The 22,194-nt window shown below is 34.3% G+C and overlaps 1 protein-coding gene across 13 annotated transcripts in view; it reads left to right on the top strand.

The window, feature by feature from the left end:
- Positions 1–22,194, top strand: part of RyR (Ryanodine receptor) — a 286,011-nt gene that overhangs the window by 138,154 nt on the left and 125,663 nt on the right. For all 13 annotated transcript variants that reach the window (XM_087150450.1, XM_087150444.1, XM_087150445.1 and 10 more), the window contains 10 exons: positions 7,220–7,459; positions 10,297–10,677; positions 11,546–11,706; positions 12,646–12,866; positions 14,772–14,862; positions 15,891–16,031; positions 16,115–16,281; positions 16,362–16,440; positions 20,194–20,283; positions 21,118–21,228. In XM_087150450.1, coding sequence (XP_087006576.1) covers positions 7,220–7,459; positions 10,297–10,677; positions 11,546–11,706; positions 12,646–12,866; positions 14,772–14,862; positions 15,891–16,031; positions 16,115–16,281; positions 16,362–16,440; positions 20,194–20,283; positions 21,118–21,228 — 1,682 coding nt within the window. The remainder of the gene's footprint in view (positions 1–7,219; positions 7,460–10,296; positions 10,678–11,545; positions 11,707–12,645; positions 12,867–14,771; positions 14,863–15,890; positions 16,032–16,114; positions 16,282–16,361; positions 16,441–20,193; positions 20,284–21,117; positions 21,229–22,194) is intronic.

Raw genomic sequence — 22,194 nt, 5'->3', positions numbered from 1 at the left:
AGAAATTATGCGGGATATTATTTTTTAAGACTATATATTTTTATTTGCCTTATGCATACTTTTTTTTCTCACGGTATTTCTCAGAACACTGAAAAAACATTTACTATAATAGGGTTCTACTTTTGAAACCAAATTCACGTGATACTGTTACGGACTGCGTATTGACAAAACATACCGTAGATTGTAAACGTGGCGATTGCAGGTGGAGTTGGCGATGGATTACGCGTAAATGTGGTGGGAGAACGAAATTACATTAACCTAAGCAGTGTAATTCGATATTTTCTTCTTCTCCTCGACTAGCCATTATGAATAAAAATAACTCATTAATTCCTTTTAGCAGAGAAAATAAAAAAGAAAATAACACCTTTTTATTGTCAGGATCACTTTACAAATACACTGTATTCATATTTTATTAGGCGCTATAATTTATATTTTATAAAACGATCTAGTTTTTTGATAAAACAGATTTAATTTTTTAATTTTTTTTTACAAGAATTGTGTTTGCGAAGAAATAAAAATAATTTATTAATGAACCAATCACAAAAAATAACGTAACATTTTAATACTATGTTTTATTGAAACACTATTTTGAAGAATTAATTCTATTTAACTTTTATTGTAAGAAAACATAACCTGTTTTATTTTAGTGATATTTTCTATGAAATCAATATTCTCTATAAAAGAATAATGTAAGCTTTTTTATAAAGATTATTTTTTTAGAAATTAACAAAGACATATTATTTACTAGAAAAAAAATAGAGTATTCAAAAATTTTATCACGCTTTAAAGTAATAGTTTCTTGTAAACGAATAATCAATATTTTTAAAATAAAGTTTGAAAGCGTTTGTTTCATTACTAGAAGCATTCATTATGAAAAAAATATATATTAAATTACTTTTTTGCATAATTTTATGAAATAACTTTTTTTTGGAATGAGATGAGATTTTAAACTTTGTGAAAAATTGATTCAATTCCTTAATATATATAAAAGTCGGTAAATACTTCATTCATTATGAAGGTCATAGATAACTTGATACCTTTTCAATATAAGAATAATAAAGGTTATACACAGGTTATAATGCAACTATCATACGTAACATAAATTTATAGATTCCTAAATACTGTTATATGAGTTTGGTAATTAAGAATATAATTAAAAAATAACATAATTAAAAAATAACATAATTAAAAAATAACATAATTAAAAAATAACATAATTAAAAAAAATTTCAACCTTCAATTAAAAACTTCCTGTTGTCATATATTAATAATAATTATAATTTTCAGCAACTTTTTTGGGCACAAATTTTTAATTCTCGAACTTAATACTATCCTTTATATGAAAATATCAGAAAATTTATAAAAGAAAAACTATATTTTAAAATTGAGACATTGGCGACAACAGAGGTTAGATGTATGTGCTGAGTTTAAATAAATTACATGTTATAAAACTCACATTTAAGATTTAGATCAATTTATTATCAGGTCATAAGAGTGTTTTTTAATAAATAAATGTAGTGATTGTTTGATTTACAATTGTAATCAAACAATCGAGAGAAGAATTGAAAACGAGGAGAAGAATTGGTGTTTAATGTTAAGTTATACATTTCTTTAGAAATAATATTTGAAATATGCAAAGCAGGGCGGCATTCATTTCAACTTAAAAATCATCAACTTAACTTTCAATAACTATAGATAAATAAAAAACAAAAGTTTGATAAAAACTTTAAAAGAAATACTTTTAGAAAAATTCTTTCTAAATAATATTTAAAAAAAAACACAATCACTTCGTCTAATGCCCTTACTTCAACCTCCTTCGAGTTATGCTTACTTTATAAATTTAATCTCAACTTTATTTTTCTTTTCACTTTTAAACTGTAAAAGACTTTTTCTCCATTTGTAAATTATGAAAAAAGTTACTAATCTGATTGCGTAAACAGTTAATTTATTAAAATTGAACATTCTCAATTAATTCCTTTTAATAGTCATTTATATTATTAATAATAATTATTTGCACAAAATTATAATAGAGGAAAGTTTGATTAGAAATTTAAAAGTTCTTGCTACAATAATTAGGGAATTTCTATTGACAAATTCAAGTAATTTTTTTTCCGGAACAAAATGCATTTTTATTTAAAAGGGAACGGTACTGACTTAACATTTATACGATAAAACACTCTCTAATCGCTAACACTGATGACAGGAAAAAATTTCGTTTTTTTTTTTTACTTTTCCACAAAAAGTTTAGAACTTAAAATGTTGTTCTTTCATTATAAAGCAATAGCATAATATTCTCGTATCATGTAAAACTTGATAACGAAGTTACTTATCTACCGTTTTACAGTTATAAAATGAAATGATTATTGAATTCTACTTGCATTTTAAAATGTCAATGTATCCATCGTTCAATGAATTTTACGATTATTTTTATAAAACTGTGTATAATGAACATTTCAACTAAAAAAATTAGTACAAAATAGCTGCTAATAATTCTCTTAAACATTTATAAATATTATACATTTATAAATTTCAGCTTTTCGCATTATTGCTAAATAACCTCTACGTCGAAAAATATTTAAGGAATTCCATAATAACTGAAAATTAAATAAAATTTAAAAAAAATTGTAAATGGTTATCGAGCAGAACCATTAAGTTTAATTAATGTATATAGAATTAGTAACAAAGTCACTGCTGAACAATAATTTTTTTTAAATCTTTTAAGTAAACAAACTTTATTGTAATAATCATTTCATTATTAAGGATTAGAGGTTATTGTGAAATTATTAATTTTAATAAGTGGATGAGTAGGTAAAGAAGTTCACTACTCGAAATACGCGTATACATTTAATGGAAGTTATGAAAATACAGAAGGGGGCTATGGAGGTAATAATATATAATTTTTTTTATCTTAGTTTTATTACGATCTTCTAAAAAACGCTAATAAACACAATTATGTTAACAAATACAAACGATTATGTCGGAGCTATAACAAAAAAATACGCTTTATATTTCATTTAATGCAGAAGAATCTAATGAAGATCAGCTTATTTGAAACTCTGAAATGTGACACCCATATATAACTTGGTGAATGATAGATACGTGATACCGAAAACAAAACAAAAACATAAGCACACAGCTGTTTGGCGATTTGCGAGTGGCAAACGTTTGTTAGTGGCAAACGTTTAGTGAGACCTGAGTATGCCTCCACGACGGAAGAATAAGAAATTCAAGCAACTTACGGAGTTTGAACGAGGGAGGATAATCGGCCTTCGAGAAGGAGGATTTTCCTATCGCGCAATAGCAGCTCGTATGCAGCGGAACAGTTCCACAGTGATGCGAGTTTGGAAGCAGTGGACCGACGAGCACCGAACAACTCGAAAAACAGGCACTGGACGACAGAAGGTGACGTCAGAGCGCGATGATCGACACCTGCTCCGCATGGCGGTGAATGATCGCACAGCTTCCTCCAGGCAGCTGGCAGCACATTGGTCTACTGCTACAGGTGTACAATTGTCGGCTTCGTCAATTCGTCGTCGTCTGCTGCGCCGTGGATTGCGTGCAAGGGTGCCATTATACAGGATTCCCCTCACGGCGGATCATCGACGGCTGCGTCGGCAGTGGGCTCTTGAGCACAGAGACTGGCGAGCTGATTGGCACCAAGTTGTCTTTTCAGATGAATCACGCTTCAATTTGTGGACCCATGATGGCCGTGTTCGTGTTAGACGTTATGCCGGTCAACGCTGCCTTCCTGAGTGTATTATTGAACGACATAGTGGTCGAACACCCGGAGTTATGGTCTGGGGTGCGATTTCGTATCATGGACGATCCAATTTGATACGAATTGAGGGTAATCTCAATAGCAACAGATACGTCCGTGAAGTGCTACAGCCCGAAGTCGTTCCTTTCCTTCAAGGCATCCCTGGAGCTATCTTTCAGCAGGATAATGCACGCCCACATGTTGCGCGGACTGTTAGAGACTTCTGTTCAGCACAACGCATGCAACTTCTTCCTTGGCCTGCTTATTCGCCGGATATGTCGCCTATTGAGCACGTGTGGGATATGGTTGGTCGGCGTCTCACTCGTGATCCGCGTCCTGCAGTTTCCAAAGACGAACTTTGGTTGCGCATACAAGCGATATGGAATTCTCTTCCTCAAGCAGATATTCAACATCTGTTTGACTCCATGCCACGTCGTATAGCAGCACTTATTGCAGCGCGTGGTGGCTGCACCAAATACTGATTTCGGACGCTTAATTTGTTTCTTTTGTTTTGAAAATTTCATCATTTATTTGTATCAGTACAAGTCGTTTCTGCATTAAATTTCATTTGATTCTGATGATTCTTTCATGGTGTTGCATTTTCTACAAACAGCAGTTTATATATATATATATATATATATATATATATATATATATATATATATATATATATATATATATATATATATATATATATATATATATATATATATATATATATATATATATATATATATATATATATATATATATATATATATATATATATATATATATATATATATATATATATATATATATATATATATATATATATATTTGCTGTTCCTGGATCTTTAGGATGTCCAAACGCAAGAATTTAACAATTTTTAATTATTTTGAGAAAAAATCACGACCTGAAATTAGTGAGGTGACAGCATCTAGTATCAATGTAAGTTTTTCTGTTGTACAGAAATGTGATACTTTCGTTGAAGAAAACGTTTCTAGCATAACAAAATCTGATGATTGTGAAAGTGGTCCTCAAAGTGTTACTTCCCATCCATTTGACATTAGACTTTTTTCAGAAGATATTACATTATGTTCCTAAACTTAAAAAATCAAACCAAAATTTAACTAAACAATGTTGTCTAAATAAAAAGTCAAAATTATCTAGCTGTCTAAATTAGGGAAATAATAGTGCTTTATTACAGACTCGAATTTCTTGTAGTAGTGTCAGAAAATTATGAACACCCCCTTGAAAAAATTCTGCGTACGCCACTGCATTTAATATTCCTTTTTTTTGTATTTTGTTTGCTTGGAAAAATGCTTGTCGTATACCTATTTTTTCCACAACCGGTCATCGGGAGAACAATTTTATTGTTTTATAACGTTATCGGATCAGAAATAACGGTGTAATGCGTGTTCAACGTATTGCATTCGATGCAAAGACTGTTACGTTGTTAGTTCAATCAGAATAACTGTGAATTGAAATTTCAAGAAAGAACCTAACATTTTAGATTGGCATTTTTGTGTCAGAAAAAGTGATAAACTCAATATTTTGGTCAGTAACTTACATTTTATGTGGATAACTTTACTTCATTTCTAACTGTTTTTATGCGGAAAAATGTCGAAGCAATTAAGACAGCACAAGTTCTTACAAGAAATAATATTAATCATAAGAATAATAATTTTTATCCATTCTTATAATTATAGAAGTAATAATATTTGGAAGAAATATGTTTGTTAAAATGTAGAATTTGAAACACCCTGTATAATGTAAAAAATTGCGTTGAGTAATGAATTAAACATTCTTTGTGTTTGTAATACATATACAATTTTGTTTCATTATGATAAGTTTTTTTAGTTTATTTCTTTCCTAACAACCCTATTTCCTTTATTCAATGAAGAAAGTCCGGCCATTTGACGGTAGAGATAGGTATTTATTAAGTGTTGGTGTGTTAAGGCACTGATTGAAAGGTTACGTAGCTTTCGCGCATTTACCTAACGTTAGCTTTGAAATAATTCTATTGAAGTAAAGTAATATTAACGTTAAGAAAAATAATAAAATAGCTAACGAGTTACTTCTAAATTTCCGTACGGGATGAAATATAGATCTGCAAAATCTCTCTACGGCCACCTTTCGGATCCCTGGACGCATCTATGAAGAAGTGTGACACATTTGATAGTCCCAGAGACAATAAAGGCACCTTCATGAAATTGCTACACGGCATGATTATCCGGGCGAGCGTTTTTGCTCATCCTTTTATGACCTGATGGTACCACTCGCTATAGTTCACATCTGAGACAACGGCTTCGGTCATTTCCTTTTTGTCATTGGAAATGATTACTTTTAGCTTGAATTAAAAATAATAGCTTAAAATAATATAATACAGTTCATGAGCGCGAAATCACTTAACGTGAAACACATGCAGCAATCAACTATTGTTGTAATTTACATGTTAAGCATGCTGATGTTCGATTAACATGAAAGAAAACTAGCACTAATAATATAGCGTGTGAATAAAGTGCCAATGATTCATCTTGAAAACATGCTATTTCTATTTTTCCTCATTGTTGCAAGTAGCATATGGACAAAAATATATAAATGGAATAGAATCTATATTATATAAAACGCTAATACGTACGTATGTATGTATCAATAAAACCAATGATATTTCTTTTCTCGCGCTGGCAACAGTTTTCATTTTTAATTGATTGGATTCGGCGCGCAAGAGCACGTAGTGAGCAACCAGATAACAATAACCAGAGTGAGCATTATCAGGTTGTTCAATTCAGATTCATGCACTAAAAACATGACAATATTTAATTTAAACTCAATTAGGAATTAATTAATTGAAGTGAGAATGCTTTAAAAGGCCGCTGTTGAATTGATATTTTTCTACTGGGAGCTTCCTAAACGTCTAAAAAACGTTTAAGTGTTTGTATTGAATGCATTGAATTTTTTTTATATTTCGCGTTTATTTACGCATTGAATTTTCACGCTTTAAAATGCAGAATATTAGTGAAGCAATATTTGATAATTTATTTTGCTAATATGTTTCTTATTTAGCTAATGTTTTGATTTTTTCACTATGTACAATCTAAATAGCTAATATACTTTTTTAAAAGCCAATAAGAACATTGGTAGAAATCTTCTACATAAGTACAACACTATGTCTTTGATGATAAAATACTATGTCTTTGATGATAATATATTATGTCTTTGTGCTAGAACATTGTGTTCATTGGCGAGCGAGCCCAGCGAGCCATGGTTCACGGCGTGAACCACATAGGATTGCGTAGCAATTCTCGGGGGTTGGCGAGCGTTAGCGAGCAGGGGGCGGAGCCTCCAAGTAGTTAAGCTTATTTTAGTTTGTTTGGTACATACCAGTATTTTTCATATGCAGTAATCATAACGTAATTTCATGATGTATCGTATGAGATGAACGTGAAATAACGAGATTCGACATTATTATTTTTCAGCTCGACCTTCGTTGAGAGGTTCGACGCCCCTCGACGTCGCCTATTCCTCCCTCATGGAGAACAGTGAGCTGGCTCTGGCACTGCGAGAACATTATTTGGAGAAGATTGCCATCTACCTCTCAAGGTGTGGACTACAGTCTAATCAAGATCTACTGGACAGAGGTTACATCGATGTGGGATGGGATCCCGTGGAAGGAGAACGTTACCTCGATTTCCTTCGATTCTGTGTCTGGGTCAACGGTATGTCTTTTCTATTTCATTTTATAGTTGAGTTTAAGACAACCTTGTAACTCCTGTATTGGGAGAAATTTATCTTCCTGGAGGATTTGAGTTACATGAAGAGAGGAAAACCTCCCATGGTTAACCTAACGGCAAGGACACTCTAACTCAGTGTTTCCCAACGTGGAGCCTACGCCCCAACGGGGGGGGGGGCAATTCGATTGTAAAGGGGGGCAATTTAAAAATGGACTCGACATGAGTTTAAACCTTTTGCTCTGGGCCATTTAAATACAATGCGAGATTTCGGTGACAAAATCGAAAGAAAAAATCAAATTCTTAAATAATTGCGGTCAATAAATATTATGTGACTTAGGGATTTTTTAAGCGACAAACCTGAAATGAAGTATGTTTACAGTCGATGGTCAAGCATTTGTGAGTTATTTAGCCAATATCTTTGAAAAACTGAATATACTAAATAAGAAACTTCAAGGAACAAATAAAACTCTTATTGATGCAAAAGCGAAGATATTTGGCATCATTACCCTTATTGAGTTACGTCAGAAATATATTAACAACAAAAACTTTGAACAGCTTCATTGGCTCCAAAAATGTGAAGTAAATGATACCGCTTTACTTGTTATTGTCTATCATCTGAAAATTCTATCGGCTGATTTAAAATAAAGATATTCTGATTTAAAACAAATTTATTTTCCAATATGGATGTTGCAGTCCATGTTAGTGGATTTGTCTGATATATCAAGAAGAACTTGCAGAAATCCAAAATGATGAGTCAGTTAAAACTTTATTTAATATGAAAGGAGTGATGGCATGGCTTCGTGAGGAAACAGAAAACAAATACCCAAATTCAATCAAATGTGCAAGAAAACTATTGTTACCGATTCCATCTTCATATTTAGCTGAATGTGACTTTAGTGCTGTAAATGATTTTATTGGTAAAAAAAAGAAATCGTCTGGATATAACACAACGGGGAGACTTGAGACTGAAGCTAACCAAATTGGAACCTAAGATAAAATCTACGTGCAGCAAGCATCAAGTGCAAGAATCTCACTAAATTAAAATATTAAATTATTATAGAAAAATCTTTATTAAAATTATTTCGAATTTGAATTTTAGTTTTTCATTATATGTTCTGAAAATTTACTTACTTTGTTTCGCTAACAATTTCAGAAGTTTCTTAAGTGAACAATTCGATTTTTTAATATTAAAAATTATGTATATGTTACATAGGTGGGCATAAGAATTTTAGAAAGGCTTAGGTGGGGCATGGTACAAAAAAGGTTGGGAAACACTGCTCTAACTGTTTCCTTAAGACAAGTGTCTTCTCTGGGCGTCAGCGGAAAGTACTCCAACAAAATATCGTTTTGTAAGCTCAGAGTGAGCAGTCGTTCCCACACATGCGTTAATGACGTAAACAAATATTTATTTTGATTTCGTAGTTCGTTCCTATAATTTTATGCGTTATTGTCGACCAGTGCTTTAGGGGGGGGGGGGGAAGATGAATTTTCAATCTTTGTTTTCAAGCACGGAATCTCTGTAAGATTTAGATTTTATAGTACTATACAAATTAGGTCATTTTTTTAATTTCAGAGATTAATTTCTCCTCGAAATCTTGACCGATTTCAATGCTCTGTTGTCAGCCATTGCTTCTGTCGTTAACGTTACGTTGTAATCCAACTGCAGTTGTCGTTCAAGATGACGTGCGCTGTCTAACTCACAAATTGACCCATCAGAGGTTTAGTGCTGTCTTCAAGTTAAAGTTTTGCGACACTGGCCTGTCCTAGGAAACCAGGCCTTAACCCATGATCCGTCTACCGCTGAGGATATTTTACGTCAACACTGTGATTAGTGCAAGCCGGTTGCAGAATTCGAATTGACCAGTCATCACTGGGATTCAAACCCGGTTCACCATAATGGGAGACGAACTCTCTATTCTCAGAGCCTCGATTCTTAGAGATAGTTAGTATTATTTCTTTTACTTCCGGCCGAATAAAAACGTGATAAAACAAAACGTATTGACGAATTCTGCAATGCCCGAGTTTACTCGGGATAATAAATATTTAAATCTTTACATACCCGAGTTAACTCGGGATAATGAATATTTAAATCTTCACATACCCGAGTTTACTCGGGATAATGAATATTTAAATCTTCACATACCCGAGTTTACTCGGGATAATGAATATTTAAATCTATACATATCCGAGTTTACTCGGGATAATAAATATTTAAATCTATACATACCCGAGTTTACTCGGGATAATGAATATTTAAATCTTCACATACCCGAGTTTACTCGGGATAATGAATATTTAAATCTTCACATACCCGAGTTTACTGGGGATAATGAATATTTAAATCTATACATATCCGAGTTTACTGGGGATAATGAATATTTAAATCTATACATACCCGAGTTTACTCGGGATAATAAATATTTAAATCTATACATACCCGAGTTTACTCGGGATAATGAATATTTAAATCTTCACATACCCGAGTTTACTCGGGATAATGAATATTTAAATCTTCACATACCCGAGTTTACTCGGGATAATGAATATTTAAATTTTCACATACCCGAGTTTACTGGGGATAATGAATATTTAAATCTATACATATCCGAGTTTACTGGGGATAATGAATATTTAAATCTATACATGTCCGAGTTTACTGGGGATAATGAATATTTAAATCTATACATACCCGAGTTTACTCGGGATAATAAATATTTAAATCTATACATACCCGAGTTAACTCTGGATAATGAGGGAAGCGTGGTTAAACTGTATTAAGTACCACCACGAGATATTTGATTAGATCATCATTCTTATTTCAGGTGAAAGCGTTGAGGAGAATGCCAATCTTGTCATTCGTCTACTCATTCGTCGTCCTGAATGTCTGGGTCCGGCCTTGCGAGGCGAAGGACCTGGATTGCTGGCTGCCATCAAGGATGCCATCAAAATGTCCGAGAAAATAACCGTCGAAAAATTAGCGGAAGGGTCGACTGAAGATGAGGATTACATCGACATGGGATCGGCCATCCTCAATTTCTACTGCTGTCTCGTGGACCTTTTGGGACGCTGTGCTCCAGAAGCTGCTGCCATTGCTCAAGGAAAGAATGACTGTATCAGAGCGAGGGCTATTCTCCGGTCTCTGGTTCCCATGAAGGACCTCGAAGGGGTGCTCGGTTTGCGATACAATCTCCTCACTCCTCAAGGTAAATACAGTTTGTCTAAAGTAAGAACTCCTATCACCATTCGTCTGGACCCGTGGCGGTGACTATGGTAACGAGGTATAACTATTTCATGTAGGGGTGTGGGGTCACTGTTTGAGACAGGTTTTGGATTGGGTCGGCTGGAGGAAGGGAATCTTTTTCTTCGATCTATTGTGTTAGTCCTAGAGGGAAGAGAAGCTGCCCTCCCTGAAATGCGCTATTCTTGGTTCCATAGCAACATACGGCCTATAACTTTGCGGCGGGAGGAGTTCTAACCGTAGACAAACTATACTGTGACACATACTAGAGATAAGTCCTAGATCAGAGACTTTACTACTTACTAGAGACTAAGACTGGAGACTTTTTATGTTTAAATAGTTTAAATACGAGAGCGTCTCATCCAGGTTTCGATAATTTTTTAAAAATTTGTATCAAAGCCGTTAGATATTTAATATGTAAGATATTTAATATAAATTCGTGAAGATTTAAATTCAAAACCTGCGAAGAGATAATAAAATACATTATCGAGATGCTTCTTAATTTTTACACCTAGTAAATGTTGACATTATTTTATACTTAATACTTGACTGAATGAGTGCATAGTTGCTGGTAACTAAATATAATTCTCGAAACAATTTAGGAAATCCGGATATTAGACAGTCGTTTTGAATGATTTATGTTTTTGCCATTTTGGGTTCATTTAGATCGGTATGTTTATTATCAATCGTTATAACTTTTTTGTTTTGCTTCAATAAACAATCCTCCTAAAAGAAAATTTGAAATTTTACTTGGAATAATAGCACTTATAAATGGTGTCTTCTTAACTTAAAGCCGCTACTAATTAAATTTGATTTATTTGATGTGAATGTAGGAGGCGAAAGTGATATGCCTATCGGTGTACAACCCAATCACAAGCAATCCATTGTTCTGTTCTTGGAGAGAGTCTATGGGATTGAGAGCCAAGACACATTCTTCCGTCTCTTGGAAGATGCTCTTTTGCCAGATCTGAGAGCCGCTACAATGCTAGAAAGGGTAAATTTATATAATATTATTCAGATATTCTGTGAACGACTGTACTTGAGATTTTTAAAATTCTACTTGATATTTTTCAAAAATTAATTATGAAACAGAATTAGTTAATAAATTTTTTTCTTCTAAATTTCACCGCTAGAAGGCGGCATTTTCAATGAAGTACACATTCTTGGCCTATAATTTTTTTTTCAGGAATAAACAACAACTGATAAGCATCGTTGTTACAAATTAAAGTTGTTCAAGCACAATTTTTTTTGTCAAGTTTCCGTACATAATAGCTTTTTTTTTAATTTTTTAAAAACCATCGTTGAACAGTAGACGCAATTTTGAGTTTACAACTACTAATGTCCAAATCCGGTGCCTTACAATTTAGGGTGCCTTATAATTTAACAGAAGACAAGGGAATCCTGGATCAAGTAGTGGTAAAACTTTTCCTTCGTGGAGGTATCTTTGATGAAACTTACCCGCATTTGTGTAACATGGAGAGTGAAACCACGAAAACCTCCTATGGTTCGCCTGATGGCAAGGGGACTCTTACCCATGATCCGTCTACCACTGAGGATGTTTTACGTCAGCATTGTGGTCGGTTCAAGTCCGATGAGGAATTCGTATCGACGCTGGGTTAGGAAACAGGTTCATCTCATTGAAAGGCGAACGCTCATCAAGGTTCGGATTAGCTTCTCTGTTAAAAAGACGTCTATCACTGAAAAACGTTTCACTTGTCACGACTTATGAGATCCCCAGACCCCTTTGAGGGTTTTGGTAATCCAAGATCTTAAAGACGACATCTGAACACATTGATTTCAACGGTGGAACTTGGCGTTTCCAGATGGTATCTGATACATTTTGTTGACCTTTGAAATGAAGTATATATAAACAATTGTTTGAAAACGTCCTCTGGTGGCGAAATAATGAACTGCTTCTGTTCTATCATTTCAGTTTGATGGATCAGAGAGTGAAATGGCGCTGGCATTGAATCGTTACATCGGCAACTCTGTGATGCCTCTTCTCATCAAGTACTGCCACTACTTCGGAGATGCTGACAATTATGCTAATCTTCTGGATGCAACACTCCACACCATCTACAAACTCTCCAAAGTTAAAATATTGACAAAAGGTCAGAGAGAGGGAGTCTCTGATTTCTTGGTGGCTCTCACTCAGTAAGTGTTTTCTAACTTTCTTTAGAGTTCGACTTGAAACATATTGAGAAAAAAAGAAAGGGGATTTCGTGGTATTTTAGGTGTCCAATAGTTTATGTCGTTCTAATCCAATAGTATAATACCGTCTCTTAAACGTTGGAGGCGTAACAAAATTTTCTAAAACTTTAAAATGCATGCCAATATCTTTGAAGTGACCAACAAAGCATTCTGAAAATGTTGTTTGCCCTTTCATTTTGCAATCTATTGATGGGATTTAATGATCGACCTTATCGAGCCTCATCTGTCAAAAGGTACCTTAAAATAGAATAAAGTTAACGTTTTATATACTAGTGAATTGGTATTTAATATTTATAGTGGTAGTTACGCCACACTATCTCATTGTGATGAACTTTGTTAACGCTTATGGTTAGCCTTCGTTTTAATGGCTTGCAGTCGGTAGCTGCAAATCTGATTCAGATAGATTGTTATAAATTGAGAGAGGCTGATTTTAAAAATATGATCTGAGATGGATTGAAAAAAAATACAGCAGAGTCTCCCATCAGAGAATTTTTGTCTGAAAGTTTTAATCGGAACGCTAACGAGGTGGTATTTTCTGTAAAAAAAGGTTCTAAGACATTTTTTTTCCTCGTATTTGAAATTTTTCAGACGTTTATCTTTTTGTTTCTAATGAAGAAAGTTTCTGCAGTCTCTCACACGTGTACTAATTATTCTTGGTACCACTGGCATTTTTTATTCTGAAGATAAAGTACAGAGTGCTAAAAAAAGAAAAACAAACAGACCACCTAGAATAGCTTTTAATCTGTAATCGGATCTTCACGTTCTAGGACTTATTCTTAATGGTTCGAGACTTCATATATTCTAATTAATTTGTGTGGATGTTATTTTAAGTTACAAAATCACTCACAAAAGCGTACTTTTTTCTAAACACATCGATGGATTTTTGACCAACGAAATATAAGAGCTATCTTCAAAAAATTTCTGAATTTTAAGGTATGTAATTTCATCTTAAAGTCTATAATTTTACAAAATATAAATCGGTTGAATAGTTCCTGAGAAAATCGGATTTCATATTTGTTTTCTCAGGAACCGTTAAAATTCTGAATTAAAATTACACATTTTAAAATGACGTAAAATATTACATAACTAAAACTTCAAAAAATTTTCGACTATTATCAAAAAAGAAAAAATTATAAAAATAATAAATACCAAAATTTATTTTTTGCATGAAATTATCTTTGGACTAATGAGTTTTATAAGTGTGTGCAAATTTTTTCAATTCGTTCAAAAAGTTCTCGAGATGGACGAAAAAAGCAAAAAGTAAAATTAGAGTTAAGGGATCGCTCTACTCTTGACCTAACTACGAGGGTTCTATTTCCTAGACTACCCTTCTATATTTTGGAGGTCTGGAATCCCAATTCGTTGGAGAAAAAAAAGGTATGTTTATTCAGCGAAAATTCGTTTTTGTGTCTGAGTTTGTAACTTAAAATATCGTCTGCACTAATTAATTAGCCTATTTGAGGTAACCCTCTTAAACTATTAAGAATGAGTCCTAGAACGTGAGGATCTGATCATTAGATTCAGGGTAGTACATTTTTTTCTGATGCACTGTAGAACAATAATAATCTGAAAGGACTTATTTCCACCTTTTTAAGTTTCAATATTTATACTACATCATTCACAACTAAAAATATTGCAGTATTTAATAAATAATCGAAAAATCTTTAATCCGAATATAGCAATATTTTCTATATAACGAATTTTAAATTAGAGCCAATAGATTTCGCTTGCTTTATTTCAAACACTTTTAATAGCATTTAAGTATTGGATTTTGAGAGATGAATGGATTTATGAGAATTCTTCTTTCTTTTAATTCCCGAATAATTAGATTTTTCCTCTTTAATTTAGTGAGATGCAACCGAGTATGTTGGTGCGTTTGTTGCGAAAGTTAACTGTGGATGTTTCTGTGCTCACTGAATATACAACTGTAGCTCTAAGAGTGAGTAAACAACTTTTTTTGTCACATAAGAGTTTATTTCAATAAAGATATTTCAAAAATGATTCTAAAAAATTGTATTTATGCTACGAAGTCAAGGTCGGTATTTATTTATTTTTTTTTTTTTGGAAGAATGATATTTCTTTCATGACTCTGGCGGACGAAACGGGAACAAAACCAGAAGAAAACTGAAACAAAACCAAAAGTACCAATTCAATTGTTTGCCGATTAGCATTTAAATAGTAAATAGTAATTCGAAGAAATAAAAATTGATTTATTGCGAGAAAGTACTAAAGTAAAAGTAAAACTTTTACTTTTTTTTAAAAAAAGAAAATAACTACTTTCATTTTACTTTGATACTGGATAGTTAACCAATTACAATAATTTATTTTTAAATTGAATTCATACTATCGTAAATTAATATCTTCTATTTATGAAATTGTATCATGATTTTTTTAATAATTCAGTAAATCATGTTCTTTTATACAGTTGTTTAATTTTTTTTTAATAAATTGAATGCATCGTTTATTTTTTATTTGTTAATAAACAGATTCATTAAACAGTTTAAAAACAAATGCGATTGTTTAAAAAGGACTGCAATTATAAACTGGTTTAAAAATTATTTTAATAATGGATGTTTCTTGTTTTTTAAGAGTTTTTTCGCTTTCTTCTGCTCGGGTTAAGGGATATTTATTTCATCGTGTGTAGTTCATTTAGTTGTTTGTAGTTTGGAAGAAACTTATGTTTATGCCATCTCTGTTTGAAGCTGAATTTGGAACTAAAATTCACTTTATATTTACTTTCTACCAATAAATAATTCGACTGTTTTCTCATCCTTAAAATCAAAGTTCCTGCGAAGAGTTCAATAAAATGAAAGAGTTTTATTAATTACCAATATGTGCGAGAGGTATTCGTTGGCCACCGGCTGGTATCGAACCAGAGACCTTTGGGTCTCCGATGCTCTAACCGCTAAAAAACAATAATAGATTTTTATCATAGAAGGTGCTGATGGCAATCTGTTTCTACTTCAGTTGCTGACCCTTCATTTTGATCGTTGTGGAAAGTATTATGGATCACCCGGAGGACAGGGTGCCTACGGAGCGGCATCCGAAGAAGAGAAGAGGCTGACGATGATACTCTTCACAAATATCTTCGACTCACTCGCAAAAATGGTAATCACAATCTTCCTTAATTAACACTGTTCTGTCATTTTTGTTTCTGTAGAAAAGAACTCAAAACTGTTTTTGTTCAAAAGGAATACGATCCCGATCTGTTCAATAAGTCACTTCCTTGCCTGACGGCCATCGCCTGCGCCCTTCCACCCGACTACTCCCTCACTCAGAGCGGAGATGATGACCAATGGTATAAAGAATCTGGACCCACAGATGGACCTTATATGCCAGAACCCATCACAACCACTATGTAAGGAAAAAAAAACTCTTGATTCTCTCGCTTCTTACTGAAATGGAATTATGTCATAATATATCTTTAACTCATTTCAGGGTACAACTTACACCAGACCTAACAAATGTGATTGTCAAGTTTGCCGAACATTTTCACGACGCATGGGCCATTCGAAAGGTAGATTTTCATATAACTGTATATATATGTGTGTGTGTGCCTATATATATATATATATATATATATATATATATATATATATATATATATATATATATATATATATATATATATATATATATATATACAGATGGGTGACAAAATAATACGAACACCTGTGAAATATCAGAAAATCTTTATTTATCAGGGACTTGGACCACCCTTTGACTGAATTACAGATTTAATACGACGTGGGATCGATGCATAAAGGACATGGACAGCGTTTAAAGGAATATTAAGCCATTCCTCTTGCAAAGCGGCCTCTAATTCCAAAAGATTTGTTGGAGGTGGGAATCGGGAACGAAGTTTAGACTCCAAATAGTGCCACAAATGTTCAATAATATTTAAGTCCGGAGACTGAGGGGGTCAGGCGAGATGCTCAACTTCATTGTCATGCTCTTCGAACCATGTTTGAACGCACCTAGCGGTGTGGATAGGGGCGTTGTCGTCTTGAAAAATCGGTCGCTCTTCAAGGAATACAGTCTGTACAAAGGGATGAACATGGTCAGCTAGAACGCTTAGATAGTCATTAGATTTGATTCTTCCATGCAGACGTACTAGTGGCCCAAGACCACGCCAAGATATCGCCCCCCAAACCATAATGGAGCCACCTCCATGTTTCACAGTTGGTAAGAGGCATTCAGGATCAAACGCTTCATTGGGTGATCTCCAGACATAAACGTGTCCGGTGGTCTGAAATAAGGTGAAGGATGATTTATCGGACCATATTACTTGCTGCCACTGCTGTGGGGATCAGCCTATGTGACCTCTGCACCACTGACGGCGCTTGAAAGCATTGGTTGCTGTCACCAAGGGTTTACGAATTGCCACTCTCCCATAAATGTTCGCTGCATGAAGTTCTCTTTGAACAGTTCTTGTTGAAACGGGGTCCTGAAGATGACTGTTTATGTCTGGTGTTATCTCGGATAACGATTGCTTGTGTTTTCGAGCTACTGCGCGCTGCAAGACATGTCTATCCCTATCATCAAGCTTTGACTTTCGGCCACTGTTTTGCTTTGAAGACTTCGTCTTACCTTCTTTCATGTATGCTGTCATAACGGCTGATACAGTACTTCTTGCAAACCCCAAAAGGTTTGCTGTTTCTGTCACCGATACTCCATTTAATTGCGTCCCAACAATCATCCCTCTTTGGAATTCTGACAGGTCAAACATTTCACCATATAAAAGCTAGTTAGATAAACTCATGCAACACAGGTGACTAATGTTGAGAGTCTGATAGCTTTCTCTTCACGCTCACTAGGTGGCAGACTTCTGTTGCAGGTGGCGCGGCTGTACTGCAGGTGTGAAATAAGTCACACTTTTTCACAGGTGTTCGTATTATTTTGTCATCCATCTGTATATATATATATATATATATATAAATTACACCGAAGAACCATTACATTATGACCACCCTCCATCTATAACAATGGGCTCGACCAGGAACAATTTTTTCATGGGGCACATTAGGACCCATAATCCTCATAGAACAATCCCTGATGTCTGTAAGCTACTTAAACATAGTTGCAGACCAGGTTCACCCATTCATAGCAACAGTCTTTCCTGCGGGGTACGGTGTTTACCAACAGGATAATGCACCATGTCATAAGGGTCGAATCGTCATGGATGGGTTCGAGGAACATTCCAGTGACTTTCAAGTCATGTCTTGGCCCCCAAATTCACCCGACCTTAATCCAATAGAGCATTTGTGGTCCTACTTGGAAAACCAAATTCGTGATACCACGTTACCCCCTCGCAATGTGAGGGAATTGCAGGACCAGTTGGTGAGCGCTTGGTACCAGATACCTCAGCCTACCTATCAGCACCTTGTGGAATCAAGGCCACGGCGAGTGCTAGCAGTTTTGAGGGCTTAAGGTGGTCCTACGTGCTATTAGCAGGGTAGTCATAATGTAATGGCTCTTCATTGTATATATGTGTGTGTGTACCTATCTATCTGGTTTATATTTAGATATGTTACCGTGAATGGGTGATTGTTGACTTCCGCCTGTGAATGTTGACATACTCTTTATTTCGGTTATTCACGGTAACATATATATATATATATATATATATATATATATATATATATATATATATATATATATATATATATATATATATATATATATATATATATATATATATAAACTGCTGTTTGTAGAAAATGCAACACCATGAAGGAATCATCAGAATCAAATGAAATTCGCAGCAAATGTCAATTATAGGATATTATGCAAATTAATAAAGTTTCAGAGCCATCGCGCGTGCGTGGCGCGCGCAGCGCCCTCTGAATTGATGCTGAAAGCGTATAAATAAAGTGCTGTAGCGGGACGTTGAAAATAGTCTATGATTATTTGTTAGTGGCAAACGTTTAGTGAGACCTGAGTATGCCTCCACGACGGAAGAATAAGAAATTCAAGCAACTTACGGAGTTTGAACGAGGGAGGATAATCGGCCTTCGAGAAGGAGGATTTTCCTATCGCGCAATAGCAGCTCGTATGCAGCGGAACAGTTCCACAGTAATGCGAGTTTGGAAGCAGTGGACCGACGAGCACCGAACAACTCGAAAAACAGGCACTGGACGACAGAAGGTGACGTCAGAGCGCGATGATCGACACCTGCTCCGCATGGCGGTGAATGATCGCACAGCTTCCTCCAGGCAGCTGGCAGCACATTGGTCTACTGCTACAGGTGTACAATTGTCGGCTTCGTCAATTCGTCGTCATCTGCTGCGCCGTGGATTGCGTGCAAGGGTGCCATTATACAGGATTCCCCTCACGGCGGATCATCGACGGCTGCGTCGGCAGTGGGCTCTTGAGCACAGAGACTGGCGAGCTGATTGGCACCAAGTTGTCTTTTCAGATGAATCACGCTTCAATTTGTGGACCCATGATGGCCGTGTTCGTGTTAGACGTTATGCCGGTCAACGCTGCCTTCCTGAGTGTATTATTGAACGACATAGTGGTCGAACACCCGTAGTTATGGTCTGGGGTGCGATTTCGTATCATGGACGATCCAATTTGATACGAATTGAGGGTAATCTCAATAGCAACAGATACGTCTGTGAAGTGCTACAGCCCGAAGTCGTTCCTTTCCTTCAAGGCATCCCTGGAGCTATCTTTCAGCAGGATAATGCACGCCCACATGTTGCGCGGACTGTTAGAGACTTCTGTTCAGCACAACGCATGCAACTTCTTCCTTGGCCTGCTTATTCGCCGGATATGTCGCCTATTGAGCACGTGTGGGATATGGTTGGTCGGCGTCTCACTCGTGATCCGCGTCCTGCAGTTTCCAAAGACGAACTTTGGTTGCGCATACAAGCGATATGGAATTCTCTTCCTCAAGCAGATATTCAACATTTGTTTGACTCCATGCCACGTCGTATAGCAGCACTTATTGCAGCGCGTGGTGGCTGCACCAAATACTGATTTCGGACGCTTAATTTGTTTCTTTTGTTTTGAAAATTTCATCATTTATTTGTATCAGTACAAGTCGTTTCTGCATTAAATTTCATTTGATTCTGATGATTCTTTCATGGTGTTGCATTTTCTACAAACAGCAGTTTATATATATATATATATATATATATATATATATATATATATATATATATATATATATATATATATATATATATATATATATATATATATATATATATATATATATATAATGTGTGTGTGTGGGTTTAATGTGTTTCTCTATCTATTTCAGATGGGGAACGGTTGGGTGTATGGTGATTATTGGAACGATGAGCGAAAGTGTCATCCTCGATTGAAACCCTTTGCTTTGTTGAGTGACATGGTAAGTGACCTACAACTACGGAACACGCGTCCATAGTTTGAAAGCATTTGACGAGATTATAAAATGCGTGTTACCTCTATTAAGTGTATTTTATGCCTCTGACGTTCACTTTACGTTATGAAGTAAATTGCTTCTTTAAAATTTCAACCTTTTAAAATAAATATTAACTATAGTCGGTCATCAATTGGTGTCGAAATTGATGCTAATGGATCAGGGACAGGTCGCGATAGCCTATACTTAACTGACACTTCAATTCCATAACACTATTTTATTTTAATCAGAGTTCATTTTATATGATTTAGGAAAAACACGTTTCAACTATAAACCATGGATTGCTTTCAATCTTCCTATAAATCGTCTCAGCATTATTTTTTCTTACCTAATCTAACATGAATAATCAGTAATAAAACAGAAATTCAACTGAAACTAGTTTTTGATTAAACAAAGCTGTAAACTCATTTAAAACTCGGCTTTGTTTAAATAAGCTGTTACTGACAGCTATTAATATATATATATAAAAAAATCAGGTCATTTTCTACTTAGGTCAACTAAGATAAATATTATTTTAGTTACTTTTAAATAAAAATGTAAATTTTTTCGACCATAAAAACTGAAATGAATGAATGAGTTTATATTAGAAAAAACTGTATTAACGTCGAGTGTCATGAAGTATAAGTTTAAAAAAAAAATAGTATTTGAAGTTGAGTGAATGAATAAGAAAGTATTTTTATGAACGATTTGAACAAGATATATCGAGTGTGTAGTAGGAATTGAAAAATAACCTCTATCATTTATAAGAGAGCGATGCTTTCAAAGACTTGATCTGTGTTTTAGGAGAAAGAACGTTATGAAGAACCAATTCGAGAGTCAACTAAAGCCCTCCTCGCCCTCGGATGGAAACTCGATCCAAGTGAAGCACGAACAACCCTACCCCGCACATCCAAAGTACGTTTTCATTTCATTTTCTCTCATTTTCAACACTTTTCTAAAAATTACTATTTTACATTGAAACTTTTTCGTCTTCATAAAATGCAGATATTCTATTTTGGGCCTTCAAGGTTGAAAACATGCCAATGAATAATAATTAGATTTATGCTTCAAAAGAGGAGTTATTTTAAGATCTTTCACTTCCATATAAGGAAGGATTAAACGATTTTCTATGAGTATTAAATGATTTGCGATGAGGCGTAGGAATGCAAGCAAGGCAATAGGACTGCCCTTTTTACCCATTTTAATTATCGTATAAAACGCAGGACTGATGGTTTTTGCGTGGCTTTTTGTAGTTTATAATGCCTAACTAAACTCCGTCAGTTTAGACGGGATATGGGTCTCCCCCTCTCCAGCTTGGAGGGGGCTGAGACGTATGCTTTCACCATAGTTTAGTAAATAAAAAAGATTATGCAGAAAATGACCTCATTATTCCAGTAATGTTGACGAATAATCCAAACAATATCGGGGTTGTTGCCCTGATATTTCATATATATATATATATATATATATATATATATATATATATATATATATATATATATATATATATATATATATATATATATATATATATATATATATATATATATATATATATATATATATAACATAATATAGCATAGTATATTATAAAATGTTTATATTCTATTTAAAAACCAGATATTTACATTAAATTAAACACTAAATAAATGTTTCAAAAATAGCCTGGTTGATTTTATACATGGGGTGTCAGTTAAACTTTTAAAACTAAGAGTGTGCATCCTCGAAATCAGACATGGGTCGGATATGCTTTCATGACGTACGCAAAAAAATCATCCATAAAAGACTCAATACTCACGTCAATAATAAATGCCTAAGAACAAAAAGGACAAAAAAGAAAGTGTTTTTCTTCCGACAACAATGAAGAGGTCCTGGAAAGAA

This window comes from Parasteatoda tepidariorum, chromosome 1 (assembly GCF_982258835.1).
Source record: "Parasteatoda tepidariorum strain Cologne lab strain chromosome 1, Ptep-v5.0, whole genome shotgun sequence".
Classification (NCBI taxonomy): Eukaryota; Metazoa; Arthropoda; class Arachnida; order Araneae; family Theridiidae; genus Parasteatoda; species Parasteatoda tepidariorum.
The sequence above is the reverse complement of the archived record's forward strand: the minus strand, read 5'-3'. Positions and strand labels throughout refer to the sequence as shown.